The sequence below is a fragment of the Rhinoraja longicauda genome, chromosome 10 (genome assembly GCF_053455715.1).
Source record: "Rhinoraja longicauda isolate Sanriku21f chromosome 10, sRhiLon1.1, whole genome shotgun sequence".
Classification (NCBI taxonomy): Eukaryota; Metazoa; Chordata; class Chondrichthyes; order Rajiformes; family Arhynchobatidae; genus Rhinoraja; species Rhinoraja longicauda.
Genome location: NC_135962.1, coordinates 18,078,738 through 18,097,315, shown reverse-complemented (window position 1 = coordinate 18,097,315; position 18,578 = coordinate 18,078,738). Strand labels below are relative to the sequence as shown.

At 42.1% G+C, this 18,578-nt stretch overlaps 1 protein-coding gene across 5 annotated transcripts in view; it reads left to right on the top strand.

Annotated features, from left to right (window-relative positions):
* LOC144597241 (spectrin beta chain, non-erythrocytic 1-like) overlaps window positions 1-18,578 on the top strand; it is a 173,348-nt gene that overhangs the window by 77,360 nt on the left and 77,410 nt on the right. For all 5 annotated transcript variants that reach the window (XM_078406303.1, XM_078406304.1, XM_078406302.1 and 2 more), the window contains 8 exons: window positions 1,581-1,672; window positions 1,818-1,898; window positions 3,594-3,709; window positions 5,553-5,665; window positions 6,389-6,576; window positions 8,827-8,944; window positions 11,632-11,790; window positions 16,665-16,967. In XM_078406303.1, coding sequence (XP_078262429.1) covers window positions 1,581-1,672; window positions 1,818-1,898; window positions 3,594-3,709; window positions 5,553-5,665; window positions 6,389-6,576; window positions 8,827-8,944; window positions 11,632-11,790; window positions 16,665-16,967 — 1,170 coding nt within the window. The remainder of the gene's footprint in view (window positions 1-1,580; window positions 1,673-1,817; window positions 1,899-3,593; window positions 3,710-5,552; window positions 5,666-6,388; window positions 6,577-8,826; window positions 8,945-11,631; window positions 11,791-16,664; window positions 16,968-18,578) is intronic.

Genomic DNA, 18,578 nt, shown 5'->3' with positions numbered 1-18,578 from the left:
TTGAAAGCATCCAGAGAATTGGCCTCCACTGCTTCTGAGGCAGGGAATTCCACAGATTTACAGCCCTCTGAGTTAAAAAAAAATCCTTATCTCTGTTCTAAATGGCCTATCCCTTATTCTTAAACTGTGGCCCCTGGTTCTGGACTCCCCCAACATTGGGAACAACGCTTCGGGCAGGGCACCTTCTTCAGACTATTTGCATTTTGCTGAAGATCCCAGCATTTGTAGTTTATTGTGTTTCCAAGTTGGGATATATGGTTTAGGGGAAGCGGGTCAGTGGAGATGTGGAGTTTAAGGAATAAGGTTCGAACTGGAGAAACAAAGTGAGATGTGATGAGAAGGTTCATAAGATCATGTGATAGTAGAATTCGGCCATTTGGCCCATCGAGTCTAGTCTAGTCTAGTCCACCATGTCTGAAGAAGGGTCTCGACCCGAAACGTCACCCATTCCTTCTCTCCCGAGATGATGCCTGACCTGCTGAGTTACTCCAGCATTTTGTGAATAAATCGATTTGTACCAGCATCTGCAGTTATTTTCTTATACCACCATTTAATCATGGCTGATCTATTTCTCCCTCCTAACTCCATTCTCCTGCCTTCTCCTCAGAACCTCTTATACCCGTACTAATCAAGAATTAGTACGGGTATGGGGAGAAGGCAGGAACGGGGTACTGATTGAGAGTGATCAGCCATGATCGCATTGAATGGCGGTGCTGGCTCGAAGGCCTGAATGGCCTACTCCTGCACCTATTGTCTATTGTCTATAATCTATCTTTCTCAAATATATCAACTCACTTTGCCTCCACAGCCTTCTGTGGCAAAGAATTCCACAGATTCACCGCCCTCTGACTAAATAAATTCCTCATCATCTCCTTCCCACAAGAACATCCTTTAATTCTGAGGCTATGACCTTTAGTCCTAGACTCGCCCACTGGTGGAAACATCCTCTCCACATCCACTCTATCCAAGGCTTTCACTATTCTGTATGTCTCAATGAGGTCCCCCCCCTCATTCATCTAAACTCCAGCGAATACAGGCCCAGTGCTGTCAAACGCTCATCATATGTTAACCTGCTGATTCCTGGGATTATTCTTGTAAAATGTTCTTGTGAAAGGGTCTCTAGATTGTGAGATCCTCCTCAACATGGTTGCCTCTTTGGGCTGTCATTTCTTAACTAAACTTCCTTTTCTGCACTCTCCATTTCTCCTTGTTTTTTCTTTCTTCTCCCTTGGTGACCTCCTGCCTATCCCTCATTCACTCTTTCCCAGACCATCACATTACATTTCCCCTTTCCCTTACCTTCTGTTCCCATTATCACCTATTCTGCATTCCTACTTTTCTAAATGTGTTTCTTTATCAGTAGTTTTCACCCCATTCCTCCTCATAACACTAAAGTTGCTGACTTTCCAAACACTTTCAATTACAGTTTGTAATACTGTAAAAATAGCATTCATTTTAATTTTCCAGATCTTTGAGTGGAGATTAATGTACAAATTCAAATTGTTTCCTCCACGAGTTCTCGTGGTTCTGAGTCAAATGTATTTTTTTCTTTTATTGAGTCTATTAATTTGTTCTTTAAGATTCAGGATATCACCGTGGAGACAGATGATTACCATGAGACTCGGTCAGCAAAGGACGCACTTCTCCTTTGGTGTCAGATGAAAACAGCAGGGTAAGTTACTGCTGCTGCTTCACTTCTCTTTTATTTAACCTTTAATACAAACAGCTGCAGCCTTTGATCTGAACTTGCGTCAAAGATCAAAAGTTTAAAAAATCCCAAAATAAAAGCATACCTTTTTCTTTTTGGAAATACCTAGATATCCTAATGTAAACATCCGAAACTTCACTTCAAGCTGGAAGGATGGGCTGGCATTTAATGCTCTTATCCACAAACACAGGTAAACGTTTGATTATTCCAATTGTATACAGCCAAGCTAAGGATGTGTAGCTCGTAATAGACTATAAAGCTAAATTCCCTGGTCTGTTGTTCACAATGTATTCACATTGAACGGGAAGCAAGCATAACAGCCCCAATTAGAGTTGTGGAGTCATGCAGCGTAGAAATAGGCCCATCAGCCCAACTCGTCTATGCCGACTGGGATGCCCCATTCAAGCTAGTCCCATTTAATCACATTTAGCTCATATCCCACTAAACCTATCCTATCACAAGTTCACAAGTTACAGGAGTAGGATTAGGCCATTCGGCTGATCTCTGCCTCATCCCATTTTTGTGCCTTCTCCCCATAACCATTGACACCTGTTTTTAATCAAGAATTTGTCTATCTCTGCCTTAAAAATATCCACTGACTTGGCCTCCACAACCCTCTGTGGCAATGAGTTACACAGATCAACTACCCTCTGACTAAAGAAGTTCCTCCTCACCTCCTTTCTAAAAGAGCACTCTTTAATTCTGAGGCTATGACCTCTGGTCTGAGACTCTCCCACCAGTGGAAACACCTTTTCCGCATCAACTCTATCTATGCCTTTCATTATTTTGTAAGTTTCAATGAGGTCCTCCCTCAACCTTCTAAACCTCAGCGAGTAGAAGCCCAGTGCTGTCAAATGCTCATCATATGCGAACCCAACCTGGAATTATTCTTGTACCTATCAAAATGTCTTTTAAATTTTATTATTGTACCTGCCTCAACTATTTCCTCTGGCAAATTGTTCCACACACCAACCATACTATTTGTGAAAATATTGCCCCTAAGGATTCTGTTCAATTTTTCCCCTCTCATCTTATACTTATGCCTTCTTGTTCTTGATCTCCTTACCCTGGGAAAAAGGCAGTGCATTCACTCTATCTATTCCCCACAAGACTTTATACAATAAAATCCCAGCCTGACCAAGACCTTCTCCATATGACTCAAGTGCTTGAGTCTTGGCAACATCCCCATAAATCTTCTCTGCACTCTTTCCTGCTCAGTGGCATCTTTCCTACTGCAAGGTGACCAAACTTGAACACAATACCCCAAGTGCAGCCTCACCAATGTCATTTACAACTGTAACATAACGTTCCAGCTTCTCTACTCCTTTCTCTCACTATTGAAGGCCAAAGTGCCAAAGGCCTTCTTTGCCACCCTGCGATATCTGCGATACCACTTTCAGGGAATTATGTACTTGTAATTCTCGAATTCTGTAGTCCACAACACTCCCCAGGACCCCATCATTCACTGACTTCATGTTCAAAGGTAGAAATTGTATGTGGTGAGTGGTGAAGTGTATCTTAATTAGCAAAAAACGCTTTTCATGCGATAGACTTTCATTTTATTTCTCTCATGGAACAAACGTAATGTGATGTTTTTCTTTGACCTTATAATCTTAGAAAAGGCAAGATAAGGTTTCTGGTTCCAGTTTGGTTTAAACCTCTTCTCATTAGTCACTGTTGTCAGTGGGGTGCACGATTTTTCGTTTTAAGAGCCAGTTATTGTGATTGTGTAGAGTGTGGAAATAACACAATCAGACAGGTTGAAAGCAGACTGGAACTTTTTGTTGGATTTTAGGGAAAAAAGGCCGAAAAGTATGAAAATTCATGTTTAGTTTTATTGGACAATAAAAATTATATGAAAATCTGAAATACTTTCTTTCTTCAGGCCTGATCTGATTCAGTTCGACAAGCTGAAAAAGTCCAATGCCATGCACAACTTGCAGCATGCCTTTGATGTCTCTGAGAAAAATCTGAATGTGACCAAACTGCTGGATCCTGAGGGTAAGTCAATATCATTGAAGTTAAAAGGGTCTCCATCCAAAACGTTACCCATTTCTTCACTCCAGGGATGCTGCCTGTCCCGCTGAGCTACTCCAGCATTTTGTGTCTACCTTCTTTAGAAGTCAAGTTGAGTTAATAGTCAACTGCACAGGTAGGGCGAGGTACATGTGCAATGAAAATCTTGCATGAAAAGCAGCATCACAGGATTTACCACCTGATTGTAGTAAAAACCCACCTTTTTCACTGACATACTTCAAGGAAGCAAATGCGTCATCCTTACTCTGAGCGGTATGTGAATACAGACCCTCCAGTGTGGTTGATTCTTAACTACTTGTTCACTTCAGAGGTATTTAAGACTGCACGATAAATGTTGCTATTTCTGTGTGTAACACATCCCATAAATTGTTTTTTTTAAAAATGACATCATAGACTCAGACAACACACAAACACAAATTATATTAAATTATACATAAATTGTGCAAGCTGGACATAAGTTGTGCAGGAAGAGGACAATAGTATTGACTATTAACTATTTAATAGTTTAACAATAGCACAGACATTTGGGACGAAGTGCTTGTTCTTGTGATGTACTGTTCTATGTTCCAAATTATTCCAAGTAAGTCTGGGTAGATACCACCAAATAAACCTTGGAGATGTGAAGCTTGCGGTGGAATAGCGGACTCTAAGGTAAATTCTCCATTCTGTTTATCACTACAAACGTCGCACTGAAAGGAAGGCAGACATGGGAAGCCTTAACCCTCTAACCTGCATTCCTTTCATGTACAATGAGATGAATGGTGTATAATTCGATGAAGACAGTTAGTTTAGGATTGCTATAGATTGTTTGCAGTTACAAATGTGATTTAAATTTGTTTGAGTGCCATGTGAAGAAGCTGCCAAGTATAAAACCTGTAGCTACAATGAAGGCAGCATAGTGCTTAGGTTTCTGGACGAGCAGCCAAAATTCTTAGCCTTAAATTTGATTCCAAACATGGCAGTCAGGGAATTTAAATTCAACGAGCAAAATAGATTTTGAAATATAAAGCAAGTTTTAGTAATGGTAAGTAGGAATCCACCTAATTGTAGTAAAAACCCACCTATTTCACTGATGTGCTTCACGGAAGCTAAAGTGTCATTCTGACTCTGAGTGTGAATATACCCTCTCCAGTATGGTTTATTCTTAACCACCTGCTCACTTCAGAGGCATTTATGACTGCACGATAAATGATGCCATTTCTCAGGGCAACACATCCCATAAATTATCTTTTTTTTAAATCGCTGATTCCTTGTAAAATTCTGAATAACATGCTTTTGCCCCACTGATCACAAAAATAAAAAATGGTTTGTTCAGTTTTATCTAAGAGATGTGTGCTTGTAGTTTAGCTAATCATTTTGATTAAATTCAGATGGAAATATATAGATTCAGGGACATTTTCTTCCCAGCTGTAATCAGGCAACTGAACCATCATCTCACCAACCAGAGAGCGGTCCTGACCTCCCATCTACCTCACTAGAGACCTTCGAACTACCTTTAATCAGACTTTATTGGACTTTATCTTGCACCAAATGTCATACCCTTTATCCTGTATCTATACACTGTAGACGGCTTGATTGTAATCCTGCATAGTCTTTTCACTGACTGTAAAGCGCACAACAAAAAACTTTATATTGTACTTCGGTAGATGTGTTAATAATAAATTAAATAAACTACGAACTAAATGAGACACCTTGCATGGTTGCATGAGTTACAACAAATTGTTGTGACCTTAATGAATTTTCTCCTTAATAAGTGATTATTAAGAAAAATGTAGACATTTCTTTTTTCCATTTCGTCTCCATCCAGATGTGTTTACAGAGAATCCAGATGAGAAGTCAATCATTACCTATGTGGTAGCATTTTACCATTACTTCTCCAAGATGAAGGCATTAGCAGTGGAGGGGAAAAGGATTGGCAAGGTATGTGTTGTCAATAATAGTCTGTTTAAGTAATGTTACATCCAAGAGAGTAATGATAGCAGAATATGATCCTGAAGTACTGAAGAGAATCTGAAAATATTAATCTCACATGAAACATCCTTCCAGCTAAACTCCAGATGGTGGTTTCTACATCCCAATGATTGTGAAATCTTTGAGGCACACATTGTAGACTAGTGGCTCAATGGGTCATTAATCCAGTAAATCACTGTTTCCTACAGACAGAATCCTACAAATGTAATTTCCATTCTGTTGAGTTAAACTCTACCCACCTTGGGTAATGGTGGTATTGTGAAATGTTCTCCTTTGCTTTTCCTCTTATTGGAATGTTAAACTAATGCTTCGGGTATATTAAAACAAGGCTTTAAATCATCTTTGCAGTCTGTGACTTTTGTGTTTCTATGTAGTATATGTCTCTGTAGGGAGTTGAAGTTAGCCATGTTATTATGATTGTATAACTCTTGGTAGGTTTTATAGTACGTGAAGTCTGTGGTTCCTCCTTTCATACATCCATGCTTACTCTACCTGTTTATCTCACTGTTTGTGAAAATCTGTAATTTTCCATTTCCAGGAAACAATAAGATGAATCAGTTTCACACAATTAGATTTGCTTGTTTTGATTAGACTGGATCTTGTCCAGTGTCTTAGAATGTTGTAAGAGCTGGAGGTATACATATATTAATTTGAATATTATACTTTTCACAGGTGTTGGACAATGCAATTGAAACCCAAAAAATGATCGATAAATACGAAGAGCTGGCATCCGACTTGTTAACGTGGATCGAGCAAACCATCATTGTCCTCAACAGTCGGAAGTTTGCCAACTCATTGACTGGAGTGCAACAACAACTACAGGCCTTCAATACTTATCGCACAGTGGAGAAACCTTCTAAGTCAGTCTTCCTCTTCTTGCATATGGCGTGCACAGCCTAAAGTTGTAGGTCAAGGGTAGACATCCAGGCCAGGGCAGCAGCAGGGTGCCTTGATGCCACCAGGGAAAAGCCTCAGTGAGCAGTCATTCACAATGCCTTCTAAGTCAGTTGTAGAAATAGGGACGCCATGTGTTTTAGCTTCCAGTTACTAATTTTTATCTCTAGTATCTGACAAGCTTGGGTGATATCAGACCTGTAATCACCGTGCGAAATTATTGAATATGCATTGTTTAAGAATGCCACTGCTGTACTAGCTGGACAGACTGAGCAATTCACAGATCACCGTCCAAAGGAATTCACCAGGCGAGATTGGCGAGGAGAGAGCCTCGGAGCAGAAAGGAGGCAGATGAGAAGTTGGGGACAAATAATGTTGTTGGAGAGAGCAAGATTAGCAGTCAGGACTGGCAGATTCATGACAAAGTGAGAGGAAAGACTGATGTTTACTGCATTTATTTTTCCAATGCAAGAGGCTGAACAGGTAAGGAGGATAAACTCAGGGCATGAATTCACCTGGATATTATAGTCAAACCAAAAACATGGTGGAAGGAAGGGCAGGACTTGCAGATCAATGTTCCAGGGTGTAGATGATACAGGTAAACAGGGTGGGGAGGGATGGTTGCCTTTCTGCTCAGGGTGGACATGTATAGTGCTCAGAGAGGATATAATCCTCCAAGAATATCCTCATATATCAATATGTGGGTAATATCCAGATTGCGCAGTGAGCCTTCATGGGTAAATCTTAGAAACAAGGTGATCACTTTGATGGGACTGTATTATAGGCCTCTCAATGGTCAAGTAAATCAGAGGAGATGTGTAGAGAAAATGTAGATAGCCGTAAAAATAATAGGGTAGTATATTCATGGGAGATTTCAACTTCCCTAATATTGACTGGGTTTCCCATAGTGTAAAGGGTTTCCACAGGATGGAATTTGTTAAATGTGTTCAAGAAAGCTTACTTGATCAATATAAAGAGGGCGTTACTAGAAAGGGCACAACACTGTATCTCCTCTTTGGGAAAGGGGGAGGGCAAGCGATTGGTGTATGAGTGGGAGAATACATTGGGACCAGTGACCATAATTCTATTAGAAAGACTGGACTGTCTCACAAGTTAAGGATTCATACCGCTGGGGTGTGTGCTGCCCACAGCACTTCATATTTTGCTTGGGCAGCCTACATACCAGCAGTATGAATATTGACTTATCTAACTTCAAGTAACCCTTGCTTTCCCTCTCTCTCCATCCCTCCCCCATCCTAGTTTTCTGACCAGTCTGACTGTCCCGATTAAATGTAATCTCTGTTTGCTTTGTCACCTTTTAGCAAACAATCATCGATTCTACATTTTCATCTTCCTACATCTCCTTTGATATCTCATTTTCACACCTTGCACTTCTGTATCTCTGAATGTCCCTCTACCCTGATTCTCAGTCTGAAGAAGGGTCTCGACCTGACACATCACCCATTCCTTGTATCCAAAGATGCTGCCTGTTCTGCTCCAGCATTTTGTTTCTATCTTTGGTGTAAACTGCAGCGTGCATCTGCAGTTCCTTCCTACATGATCCAGTCATTCTATCCTCTCCTCTCTCCCGCTGGGCAGAAGATACAAAAGCTTCAAAGCGTGCAGCAACAGATTTAAGAACAGCTTATTTCCTGCTGTAATTAGACTCTCAAACAAACTTTTCATGTGCTAAGAATGAATTCCTGACCTCCCAACCCACCTCATTGCAGCCTTGCACATTTTTTACTGCACTTTCTCTATAGCTGCAACCATGTATACTTCACTCTTTTTCTCTCTTACATGGCCTTGATGTACTTATGCATGAATTGATTTGCCTGAGGAGCACGCAAAATAAAGTTTTTCACGGTATTTTAGTACACATGACAATGCTAACCCAATGTCAATGCATTTCTATATGTTGAGATAAATCTACTGGTTTACATTTTTAATGTCAATTAATTAAAATAGCTGTCAGTGGAACTTGAATATCACTTACAAAGACCTATAAATAGATTTTAGCAATAATAAAACCTAGCTAGACGAGCTGCAAGGCATTGCTTTGGCATCTGTGGCATCTCTCCACATGCTTTTATGATTTTCTTCTACGCAGTACTGACAATGTTTAATTTTAAGTGTCGATGCCAATTTTCACAATGTAGTACTGAGGTTCCATTTGAATTGCAACAAAGCTTATCGAAGCTGCTGTCTCCCAACAGGTTTCAGGAGAAGGGTAATCTTGAGGTGCTGCTGTTCTCCATCCAGAGCAGGATGAGGGCAAACAACCAGAAAGTGTATACACCGCATGAAGGAAAACTTATCTCAGACATTAACAGGGTAGGAAGTTTCTTCTCTCTTTATTTCCATCAGTTTGAGAACTCCATTTATCTTTAACCCTCTTGTTTAACTGTTGTGTGCGAGTGTCTTCTGTGTTGCTTTCCTGGGTGAGATATTTCCAATTGCAGAGGTTTTATGACACATCATCTGGTGGATGTCTGTAGTTGACACCATGATTATTTAAGTAAACATGTAGTGGGGATCAGGTACTCCTTTCCATGTGCACTGCAGAGATTAATGAACCATTTAGCAGTGTTCCATATAAAACTAAAGGTCTGCATGCTGTGAAATATCAGGTAGTATTAAGTTAGCATTTAGCTTAATAGTTTATACAGTTTTATTTTTATATTACTGTATTTCATTCAGAGATGATAGCATCCGGTGCAAAGTAAATCAATGTTCTATCTTTTTGAAAATGTTCTCAATTATTAAATACTTTACTCGAGCTTTCCTTACATTTTCCTTTCCAATCCTGTAGAACAAAAGGCTTTGCTTTTATATGACATATATGGTATTGCCACAGGCATCTCTAATGCAGCTCATGCAGTGAATCACTGTCAAGAACAATGACCTGTGAAATGTAGGCAAAAGTGGTTATTGATGTTAACACCTCTCAAAGAATGTCATTAGCCAAGTATGTATACATACAAGGAATGTACCTTGGTGTTTTGCTCACAAATAACAACATGACATACAGTAAACAATTAAGAATAAAACATTATAATTTACACATGTGAAGAATGAAATAAAATACCCGAGCAAAAGGAGGCTACAAATTTTTGGTTGTTGAGTAGAGCTACTGCTCATGGAAAAAAACTGTTTTTATGTCTGGTTGTGGCGGCTTTGACAGTCCGGAGTCGGCTTCCAGAGGGAAGTGCTTCAAAGAGTTTGTGGCCAGGGCGAGAGGAGTCGGAGATGATCTTACCCGCTCGCTTCCTGGCCCTTGCATTGTACAGTTCGTCAAAGGGGGGAAGGTTGCAGCCAACAACCTTCTCGGCTGATTGAACGATGCGCTGCAGCCTCCGGATGTCATGCTTGGTGGCTGAGCCAAACCAGACCATGATGGAAAAGGTGAGGACAGACTCCATGATGGCAGTATAAAACTGGACTATCATTGCCTGTGGCACATTGTGTTTTTTTCAGCAGCCACAGGAAGTACAACCTCTGTTGGGCCTTTTTGACTATGGAGTCAATAATGGTCTCCCATTTAAGGTCCCTGGAGATGATGGTTCCAAGAAACTTAAATGACTCCACAGATGTAACTGTGGTATTGTTGATGATCAGTGGGAGGAGGGGAGGAGGGGAGGGGGAGCTCTCCTAAAGTCCACAATCAATTCCACTGTCTTAAGAGCATTGAGCTCCAGGTTGTTGCAATGGCACCAGGACGCCAGCTGCGTCACTTCCCATCTGTAGGCAGATTCCTCCCCATCCTGGATCAGTCCAATCAGGGTAGCGTCATCCACAAACTTGAGAAGCTTGACAGAGGAGTCTGTGGAGGTGCAGTCGTTGGTGTAGAGCAGACATGTCTAAAGTCCGGCCCGGGGGCCAATCGCGGCCCGAGGTCAGATTTTATACGGCCCGCAGCTTCCGTCTTAAAATTTATTATTTATGGCCCGCCAGCACTGTCTAACAGAATGAGGGGAGGGGGAGAGGGGAGGGTAGAGGGCGACTACACCTCCTGGCGGTCAGCGCAGGCCGACCTCCCCCCCCCTCCCCCCCCGCCCTGAACGAAAAGGCGATGGCAACTTCACTTCCCGGCGGCGGGGTTGAGGGCGTGCGGGGGGGCGGGGGGAGAGGAACGGGAGAGCAGCAGCTGAGCTCTCCTCACCCCACACGCTCATTGGCAGGAGCTCCCGTCAGTCGGGCGGGTGCCGCATCCCATCCCTCCCCCCATCCCCATCCCCCCCCCCCCCCCCAGCAGGAGAGGCGACGGCGACTACACCTCCCGGCGGTCAGCGCTGACCGAGCTGCGGATTGTCAGACGCGAGGTCCGGGGGGGGGGGGGGGGGTAGCGCATTAGTTAAAGGTCCGGGTAGTTAAAGGTAAAGGTCCGTGGGGGGGGGGGGGGGGGTAGCGCATTAGTTAAAGGTCCGGGTAGTTAAAGGTAAAGGTCCGGGGGGGGGGGGGGGGGGGGGTAGCGCATTAGTTAAAGCGGCCATTGGCCCTTGGGTATTTTCACATTATCAAATCTGGCCCTCTTTGAAAAAAGTTTGGACACCACTGGTGTAGAGAGAGTAAAGGAGAGGGGAGAGTACGCAACCTTGCGGTGCTCCTATGCTGAGGGTCAGTGGGTCTGAGATGTGCTTTCCCAGCCTCACATGCTGCTTCCTGTCCTTCAGGAAGTTGATGATCCACTGACAGAGGACAGTCAGCTGGGAGAGTTTGGAGTGTAGTAGCTCTGGCACAATGGTGTTAAATGCAGAGCTAAAATCCACAAACAGAATCCTGGCATAGGTCCCCTTGTCGTCTAGGTGCTGGAGGATGAAGTGGAGGCCTAGGTTGACTGCATCGTCCACTGATCTATTGGCCAGGTATGCAAACTGCAGGGGTCCTGAGCATGTTATTACAAGCGTGTATTTTAAATATGCATAAATCAATCATACAGAAAACACAAAGTGCCTGTACTTCAATGTACCTTTTGAACTTTAAAAAAATCTCCGTGTCTTCTTATCTACAATTCTGAGTAGGGTTGGGAAGGGCTGGAGAAGGCAGAGCATGAACGCGAGCTGGCTCTCAGGAATGAACTCATCAGGCAGGAGAAACTGGAGCAGCTGGCCCGTCGTTTCGACCGCAAGGCCTTTATGAGGGAGACCTGGTTGTTTGAGAATCAGCGGCTCGTCTCGCAGGTAAACCAGCAGTCCGTTCTGTTATCGGACATGTATACACATAAACAGGCATCAATGACTAGTGCAGTGTTTTCAAATAATGTTCAAAGAGATTTCAACTTTCACAAGATATGAGGAGATTGATTTGTTTTCTTGGCAACTGCCACTCTCTGTCTTATTATAGTGTGAAAACTATTCTTATAAATGTGCTTTCTTAAAAACGTTACTGTTTTTGGTGATTCCCCCATTCCACCCTTCTCTGTTTGATAACAGGATGTAAGTAATGTATTCCCTGCATCTTTGAAATGTTAGCTCCTTTAAACAGCTGATAAAACCAAATGTGAAATATGAAAATCAAAAAAAAAATGGCAATGCTACAAATCTGAAATAAAAGCAGAAAATGTTGGAAAGAAGAAGCCCATCAGGCAGTGTCCATGAGAAGAGAACAAGAGTTTATAGTTCAGGTCAAAGTTGAGCTATCTGAATAAAAGATCCCTACCACAAACATCACCTATCCATGTTCTCCAGGAATGCTGCCTGATCCGCAGTTCTCCAGCACTTTGTGTCTTTTTAAACTGCAACATCAATCTGAAATGAGTTTTAGTACTCGAGCGAGAATTGTAATCATTTAAAAAATACACACAGAAATTTCACATGTTACTTACTTTTAAAATTCTAAATCTGCACTTCTCCACAGGTAAAATATTTATCGGGAAAGGAGCTATCTCCCACATCTTTGCTCATGTCTATATGACTGGAAGCTGGTGACAGCTCTCCTGTTGATTTTCAATTACACCAGATGCAAAAGTAACTCTGAAAGAGCTAGAATTGTCCAAAAAGGTGTTTTATGGCATTGTTAATGTCTCCATCCTCCACCAAATAGCTCATTGCGAGGGAAATCAGAATTATAAGGTCATGTGATAGTAGAATCAGGTCATTTGGCCCATCAAGTCTACTCTGCCATTCAATCATGGCTGATCTATCTCTCCCTCCTAACCCCATTCTGCCTTCTCCCCATAACCTCTGACACCTGTACTAATCAAGAATCTATCTATCTCTGCCTTAGAAATATCCACTGACTTGGCCTCCACAGCCTTCTGTGGCAGAGAATTCCACAGGTTCACTACCCCCTGACTACCCCCTCACACCCCCCTCATCTCCTTCCTAAAAGAACATCCTTTAATTCTGAGGCTATGACCTCTTATCGTAGACTCTCGCACTAGTGAAAACATCACTGTTGATCTCACTGTGAAGGAATTCAAAGCTGATCTCACTATGGGGGAAATCACAGCTGATCCATGCAGATTGTGTGTCACCTGTAATTAGTGTTTTACTCAGGTTAACACAAAACGTTACTACGGACGGAAATGCATGAAATTGTGCATTCTTGCTACTTGAAAGGCAGTTAGAGAAGCCTATAATACACATTTTAACATTTCAACTCCCCTTCCCATTTCCCATACTGACCTTTACTGGACCTCCGCCACTGTCAGAATGAGACACATGTAAATTTGTGGAACAGCACCTCGTATTTCGCTTGGGCAGTTTACAACCAGTATGTGCAGTATGAATTTTGATTTCTCCCATTTTAAGTAATTCCTGCATTTCTTCCCCCCCCCCCTCCCCTTTCTCCCCCACCCTAATCATCCAACTAGTTGCACTGTTCGCATCCTTGTGTCCCAATCGATAGCACAACTTCCCCAGCCAACAATGACCCATTATGGACTCCACTCTTCCCGAGGTCATCTGTTGCTGGCCCTGTTTTGTTCTGGCCTTCTCCAATTTTTAGTCTGAAGAAGGGATCCAACCCTAAACATCACCTATTCCTTTTCTCCGGAGATGCTGCCTGAGTTACCCCAGCATCTTGTGTCTATCTTCGGTGTAAACCAGCATTTACAGTTCTTTCCCACATAATATACATGATGTGTCTCAAACAAAGCAAATGTACTTGCTATCAAATTGCAAACAAGTGATTTGTGAAAAATCATCCTTAATTTATTATATATGTTACTCACAAAAAAATCTTCTGCCTTGGCTGTGGAGCAGGCATACATGCAAACCATTAAGTGCAGCTGAGTGGAGGATTTTCACAGTGGAATCTAGTTTAGTTTAGAGATACAATGCAGAAATGGGCCCTTCGGCCCACTGAGTCCATGCCAACCAGCGATCCCCACACACTAACACTATCTTATACACACTAGGGACAATTTTACCAAGCCAATTAAACTACAAATTTGTACGTCTTTGTAGTGTGGGAGGAAACCGGAGCCCTTAGAAAAAAAACATTCGGGTCACAGGGAGAACGTACAAACTCCTTACAGACAGCACCCGTAGTCAGGATCAAACCCGGGTCACTGGCACTGTAAGGCTGCAGCTCTACTGCTGCGCCACCGTGCATTTGAAGGAAATGTGTTATCGATGTTCTTCTGTTTTGTTTCCTAACCATTTTCCGAAACCGATCAGTCTTGCCTTCCTCCGACCAAAGGTCCATGACTGCTGCGATGCAAGAAGAAGGGTGTGTGGAACACAACCATGTGCAGATCAGCTGAAATTAGCAGCTGCATCTGTTATGCCTATTGTCACCTAACAGCATGGTTTGATCATCAGACATTATAAAACTAAGCAGAAATACTTTTTGGAGAACCATACTATAACAAATCTTTTAAATGACTCTGTATTACTCTTCTCAATGTTCAGAGAACAACGCCTTCATCAGTTTAAAATCATATCTTAATTTTCTTTGGACCCATTTTCACCATAGTCGAAAAGCAGAATGATTTTTCAAAGAATATGCATGGAAAACTTTCACACTAAGTAGTTTATCTTCACCATTTCACATTTGTTTCAGTAGCTTAGATTTATGTTAATAGTGAATGCCTTCAGTATTGAGTCTGTTTTGATCCAGTGTTTTAATCCATTTATTTAAAGTCGATATTATTGTCTTGCCTTTATCTCTTTGTCCTCACCCAGAGTTTTTTTCACTACAAATATTGTTCTTGTAGCAGCAATTCAGGACGGTGAAGGCAAAGTATTAATACAGTTCTTTGTCAGTTTTACTTGAGCTCTGTTTTGCTGTACATTAGTAGGTAGTTGGTTAGAATTGACCAATCTGATCGGCCCTACAGGTGGCATTCCTAAAATGTATCACATAAGGTAGACACAAAATCTGAGTAACTCAGTGGGACAAGCAGCATCTCTGGAGAGAAGGAATGGGTGATGTTTCGGGTCGAGATCCTTCTTCAGTCTGACACAAATACTCCAGCATTTTGTGTCTACCTTCAATTTAAACCAGCATTTGCAATTCTTTCCTAGACACATAAGATTGCATAAATGGGTAGATCTTGCTGGATCAGGGCATGGTGTGATGCATGCCACTAGTTAACTTTTTCCTGCTCCCTTCAGCTGAAAACAGACCTGCACAGACTGCATGAGATGGCAAGGCTGTAGTGAGGACCTAAGGGTATCTTGAAGCCCAAGAGATGTTTTGCTGGATGTATGCATGCAGTGGAGTAAACAGCAGGAGCATGGCTCACCCTCACTAAATCACCTAGCATATTTAGAGTATGCAAGTATGTCAAACTGTCAAAAGTAAATTCTTGTGCACGCATTATTGAGATCATTAATTCCTCATTAAACTCTTTTGATTTGATTTTCTCCCTAATGATCCCGCATTCCTTACCTCCTTATTTTTTTCCGTTCAATATATCTCCTTAACCAGTGAAATTTGAAAACAAATATGATTGGGAAGTCAAGCATTGAGGAATGATAGGGTGTGGGCAGGACTGGGGATAATGGAGCAGGAGGGTGAATTTAAATCAAATCGGCTCCAGGATGGAAAATGCAAGAATGAAATCGAACAATTTAAATTGTTTCCATTATGGGCAAGAACACTGATCACATTGTCAAGAAGTGTTGGCGTTCTAGAATTAACTCTCTGTGATGAAGCCAATGAACAAGTTATGTGGAAATCTAGCAAACACCCCCAAAACACCAGGGTAGGTTGAGGGATGAGCTGTCATTTATTCCTATAGGTTTATTCTCAAGTTCTGGAAATAAGCATATTGTAGTGTTGTGAATTTGCTAGATGCTTTGCACTTTAATAGAGTGAAATTCATTGCTCAATATCTGTTCGCTTTTCCAGCAATATCTGGCCCATTGGGCTTTCAAAACACTTTTAAAACAGTTATGGCATTACAGAGACTATTTCAGATTCCAAACCGATATGGATACATTCTAATGCAACTATCTACTAGAGGTTATATTGTCTGGATATACAAGCTCTATTCTGGGCATTGGGATCTGGAGCAGGTGATGGCGTTTGGGTGTTGAATAATGCACTGATCAGCTGTCCTTCATGTTCCCACTACAGAATCTGTTCATTCAGACCCTATAACCTGGATAAAGGTGCTTTGTGTTTATTTTTGTTGCATTACATTGGCTGTGATGCTAAATGCATATATTTAATCATTCAGGTCTGGAAAGTATGTATACTTGAAATAGAAAAGCTTTTAAAATATGTTTATCTTGTAGTCGATGTTGTGTTTCATCGTCATGCTGGATTCTTCCTTGAGCCAATTACTTCTAATGGCTGTTTCAGTCTGCTGCTGTTTCTGGCTTCTGATGCCTTGCTCCTGCATGCTACTATAAAATGAGAACCGAAAGTAATATGCAAAAGGTTCCGAATCTTGTCATTCTACTCTAGCATCAAGCATGTTTCCAAAACATTGCCATCCAAGCATCTTCCTCCTTGCCTGGAAAGTTACCATAGTCCATGTACATAGTCCATGTACGCGCTTGCTTTTTCCGGTAGGATACAGTCTTTGGAATGTGTCTTGTCCCCGAATTGTTGCTGTCACTTATGTTCTTATTGTTTCATTTATACAATTTGTCCACAGGATAACTTTGGCTGTGACCTGCCTGCTGTGGAAGCAGCAATGAAGAAGCATGAAGCAATTGAGACGGACATTACAGCCTATGAAGAGCGTGTGCAGACCCTTATGGATGTATCACAGGAACTGGAGGCCGAGAATTATCACGACATTACACGTATTAATGCCAGAAAAGAAAACATCCTGAGACTTTGGGAGTATCTTTTGGAGTTACTAAATGCCCGGCGAGCAAGGCTGGAAATGAACCTGGCCCTTCAGAAGATTTTCCAGGAGATGCTTCACATCATTGATTGGATGGATGAAATGAAAGTATGTGATAAGATATGTTTTTAATGTACCTGCAACAGACAATTTTGTGTTCTTTTTCAGGTGAAACAAAGGCAAAATAGTGAAACTCAAATAATGCAGCATCCAATTACTTCCCCTCTCCCCTGACTCTCAGTCCGAAGAAAGGTCTCAACCTAAAACGTCACCTATTCCTTTTCTCCAGAGATGCTGCCTGACCCGTTGAGTTACTACAGCATTCTGTGTCCTTTTGTGTAAGCCAGCATCTGCGGTTGCTTGTTTCTATTACTTGGAAATTCTGATGGCCCAGTGTCTGGCTCACTGTTAGTCTGTAATATAAAGGTGGGGTCCAGAGTACAAGTGTGGTGGATGGCCAAAGCTGTGGATCCATAGCACAGCCCAGTCTGGAATGCAGAATGTGGGCATGGACTGAGGACCAGAACCGGGGTTGGATTCTGGATCAGCAGGGGTTGAGAACATGAGCAGGTTTGTAGCCGGGAACAGACAAAAAAATGCTAGAGTTACTCAGCGGGCGGGCAGCATTCTGCAGAAAAGTATTAGGTAACGTTTCAAGTCAAGACCCTTCTTCAGACTGAGAGTTAGGGAAGAGGGGAACTAGAGATATGAAAAGGTACAGATCAAATCAGAGCCAACATCAATGATGAAGGTAAGGTGGAGCCCACAATGGTCCATTGTCGGCTGTGGAAGAGGTGATAACGAAGGGATGCAAACAGTGAAACTAACAGGACAACTCGGGTGGGGGATGGATGGAGAGCGTGGTAATTTCATTTTTCGAAATTCCTGAGAACTGTCAATTGTTCCACAGACCTGGCAGGGCAGCCGGGTGGGTAGTTAGTTAATGGGTAGTTGAAATTAGATAAATTAATATTCATACCACTGGGTGGTAAGCTGCCCAAGCGGAGTATGAAGTGCTGTTCTTCCAATATGCGTGTGCCGGGGATTGGGTTCAGTGTGTCCGTACGTTTACCTTTCAGCTCACTCTTTTATTCCACTTTCTTCTTACATGTTGCCAAATTCCTATGTGTGAGTGGTGGATTATCAGAATTTTAAGATAATACTTATAGAAAATAAACTTTTATTGTACCTGTTAGCACCTTTTATATTGGTCATATTATAAATGTATCAAAGTTTCAAGGTCAGTTTATTGTCACGTGTACCAATTAAGGTACAGTGAAATTTGAGTTATCATACAGCCATACTAAGTGAAAAGCAACCAGACACGTAACCACATAAAAGTTAACATAAACATCCATCACAGTGGATTCCGCATTCCTCACAGTGATGGAAGGCAATAAAGTTCAATCATCTTTCTCTTTGTTCTCCCGCGGACGGGGCAGTTAAACCATCCGCAGTCAGGGCGATCAAAGCCCCCGCAGCTGATGATTGAAGCCCCTGTCGGGGTGATTGAAACTCGGGGCGGTTGAAACTCTCTCCGCGGCATGGAGCTCCCAAGTCGGCCTCTTCTTACGAGAGACCGCGGGGTTCACGATGTTAAAGTCCACAGGCCCCGTGGTTGGACCTTCGATCCCTGGCAAAGGGATCGCAAGTTCCGCAAAGTTAAAGTCCCGCAGACTCCCGCCGCTTGGAGTACCCGTCGGTCTCCAGGAAAGGCCA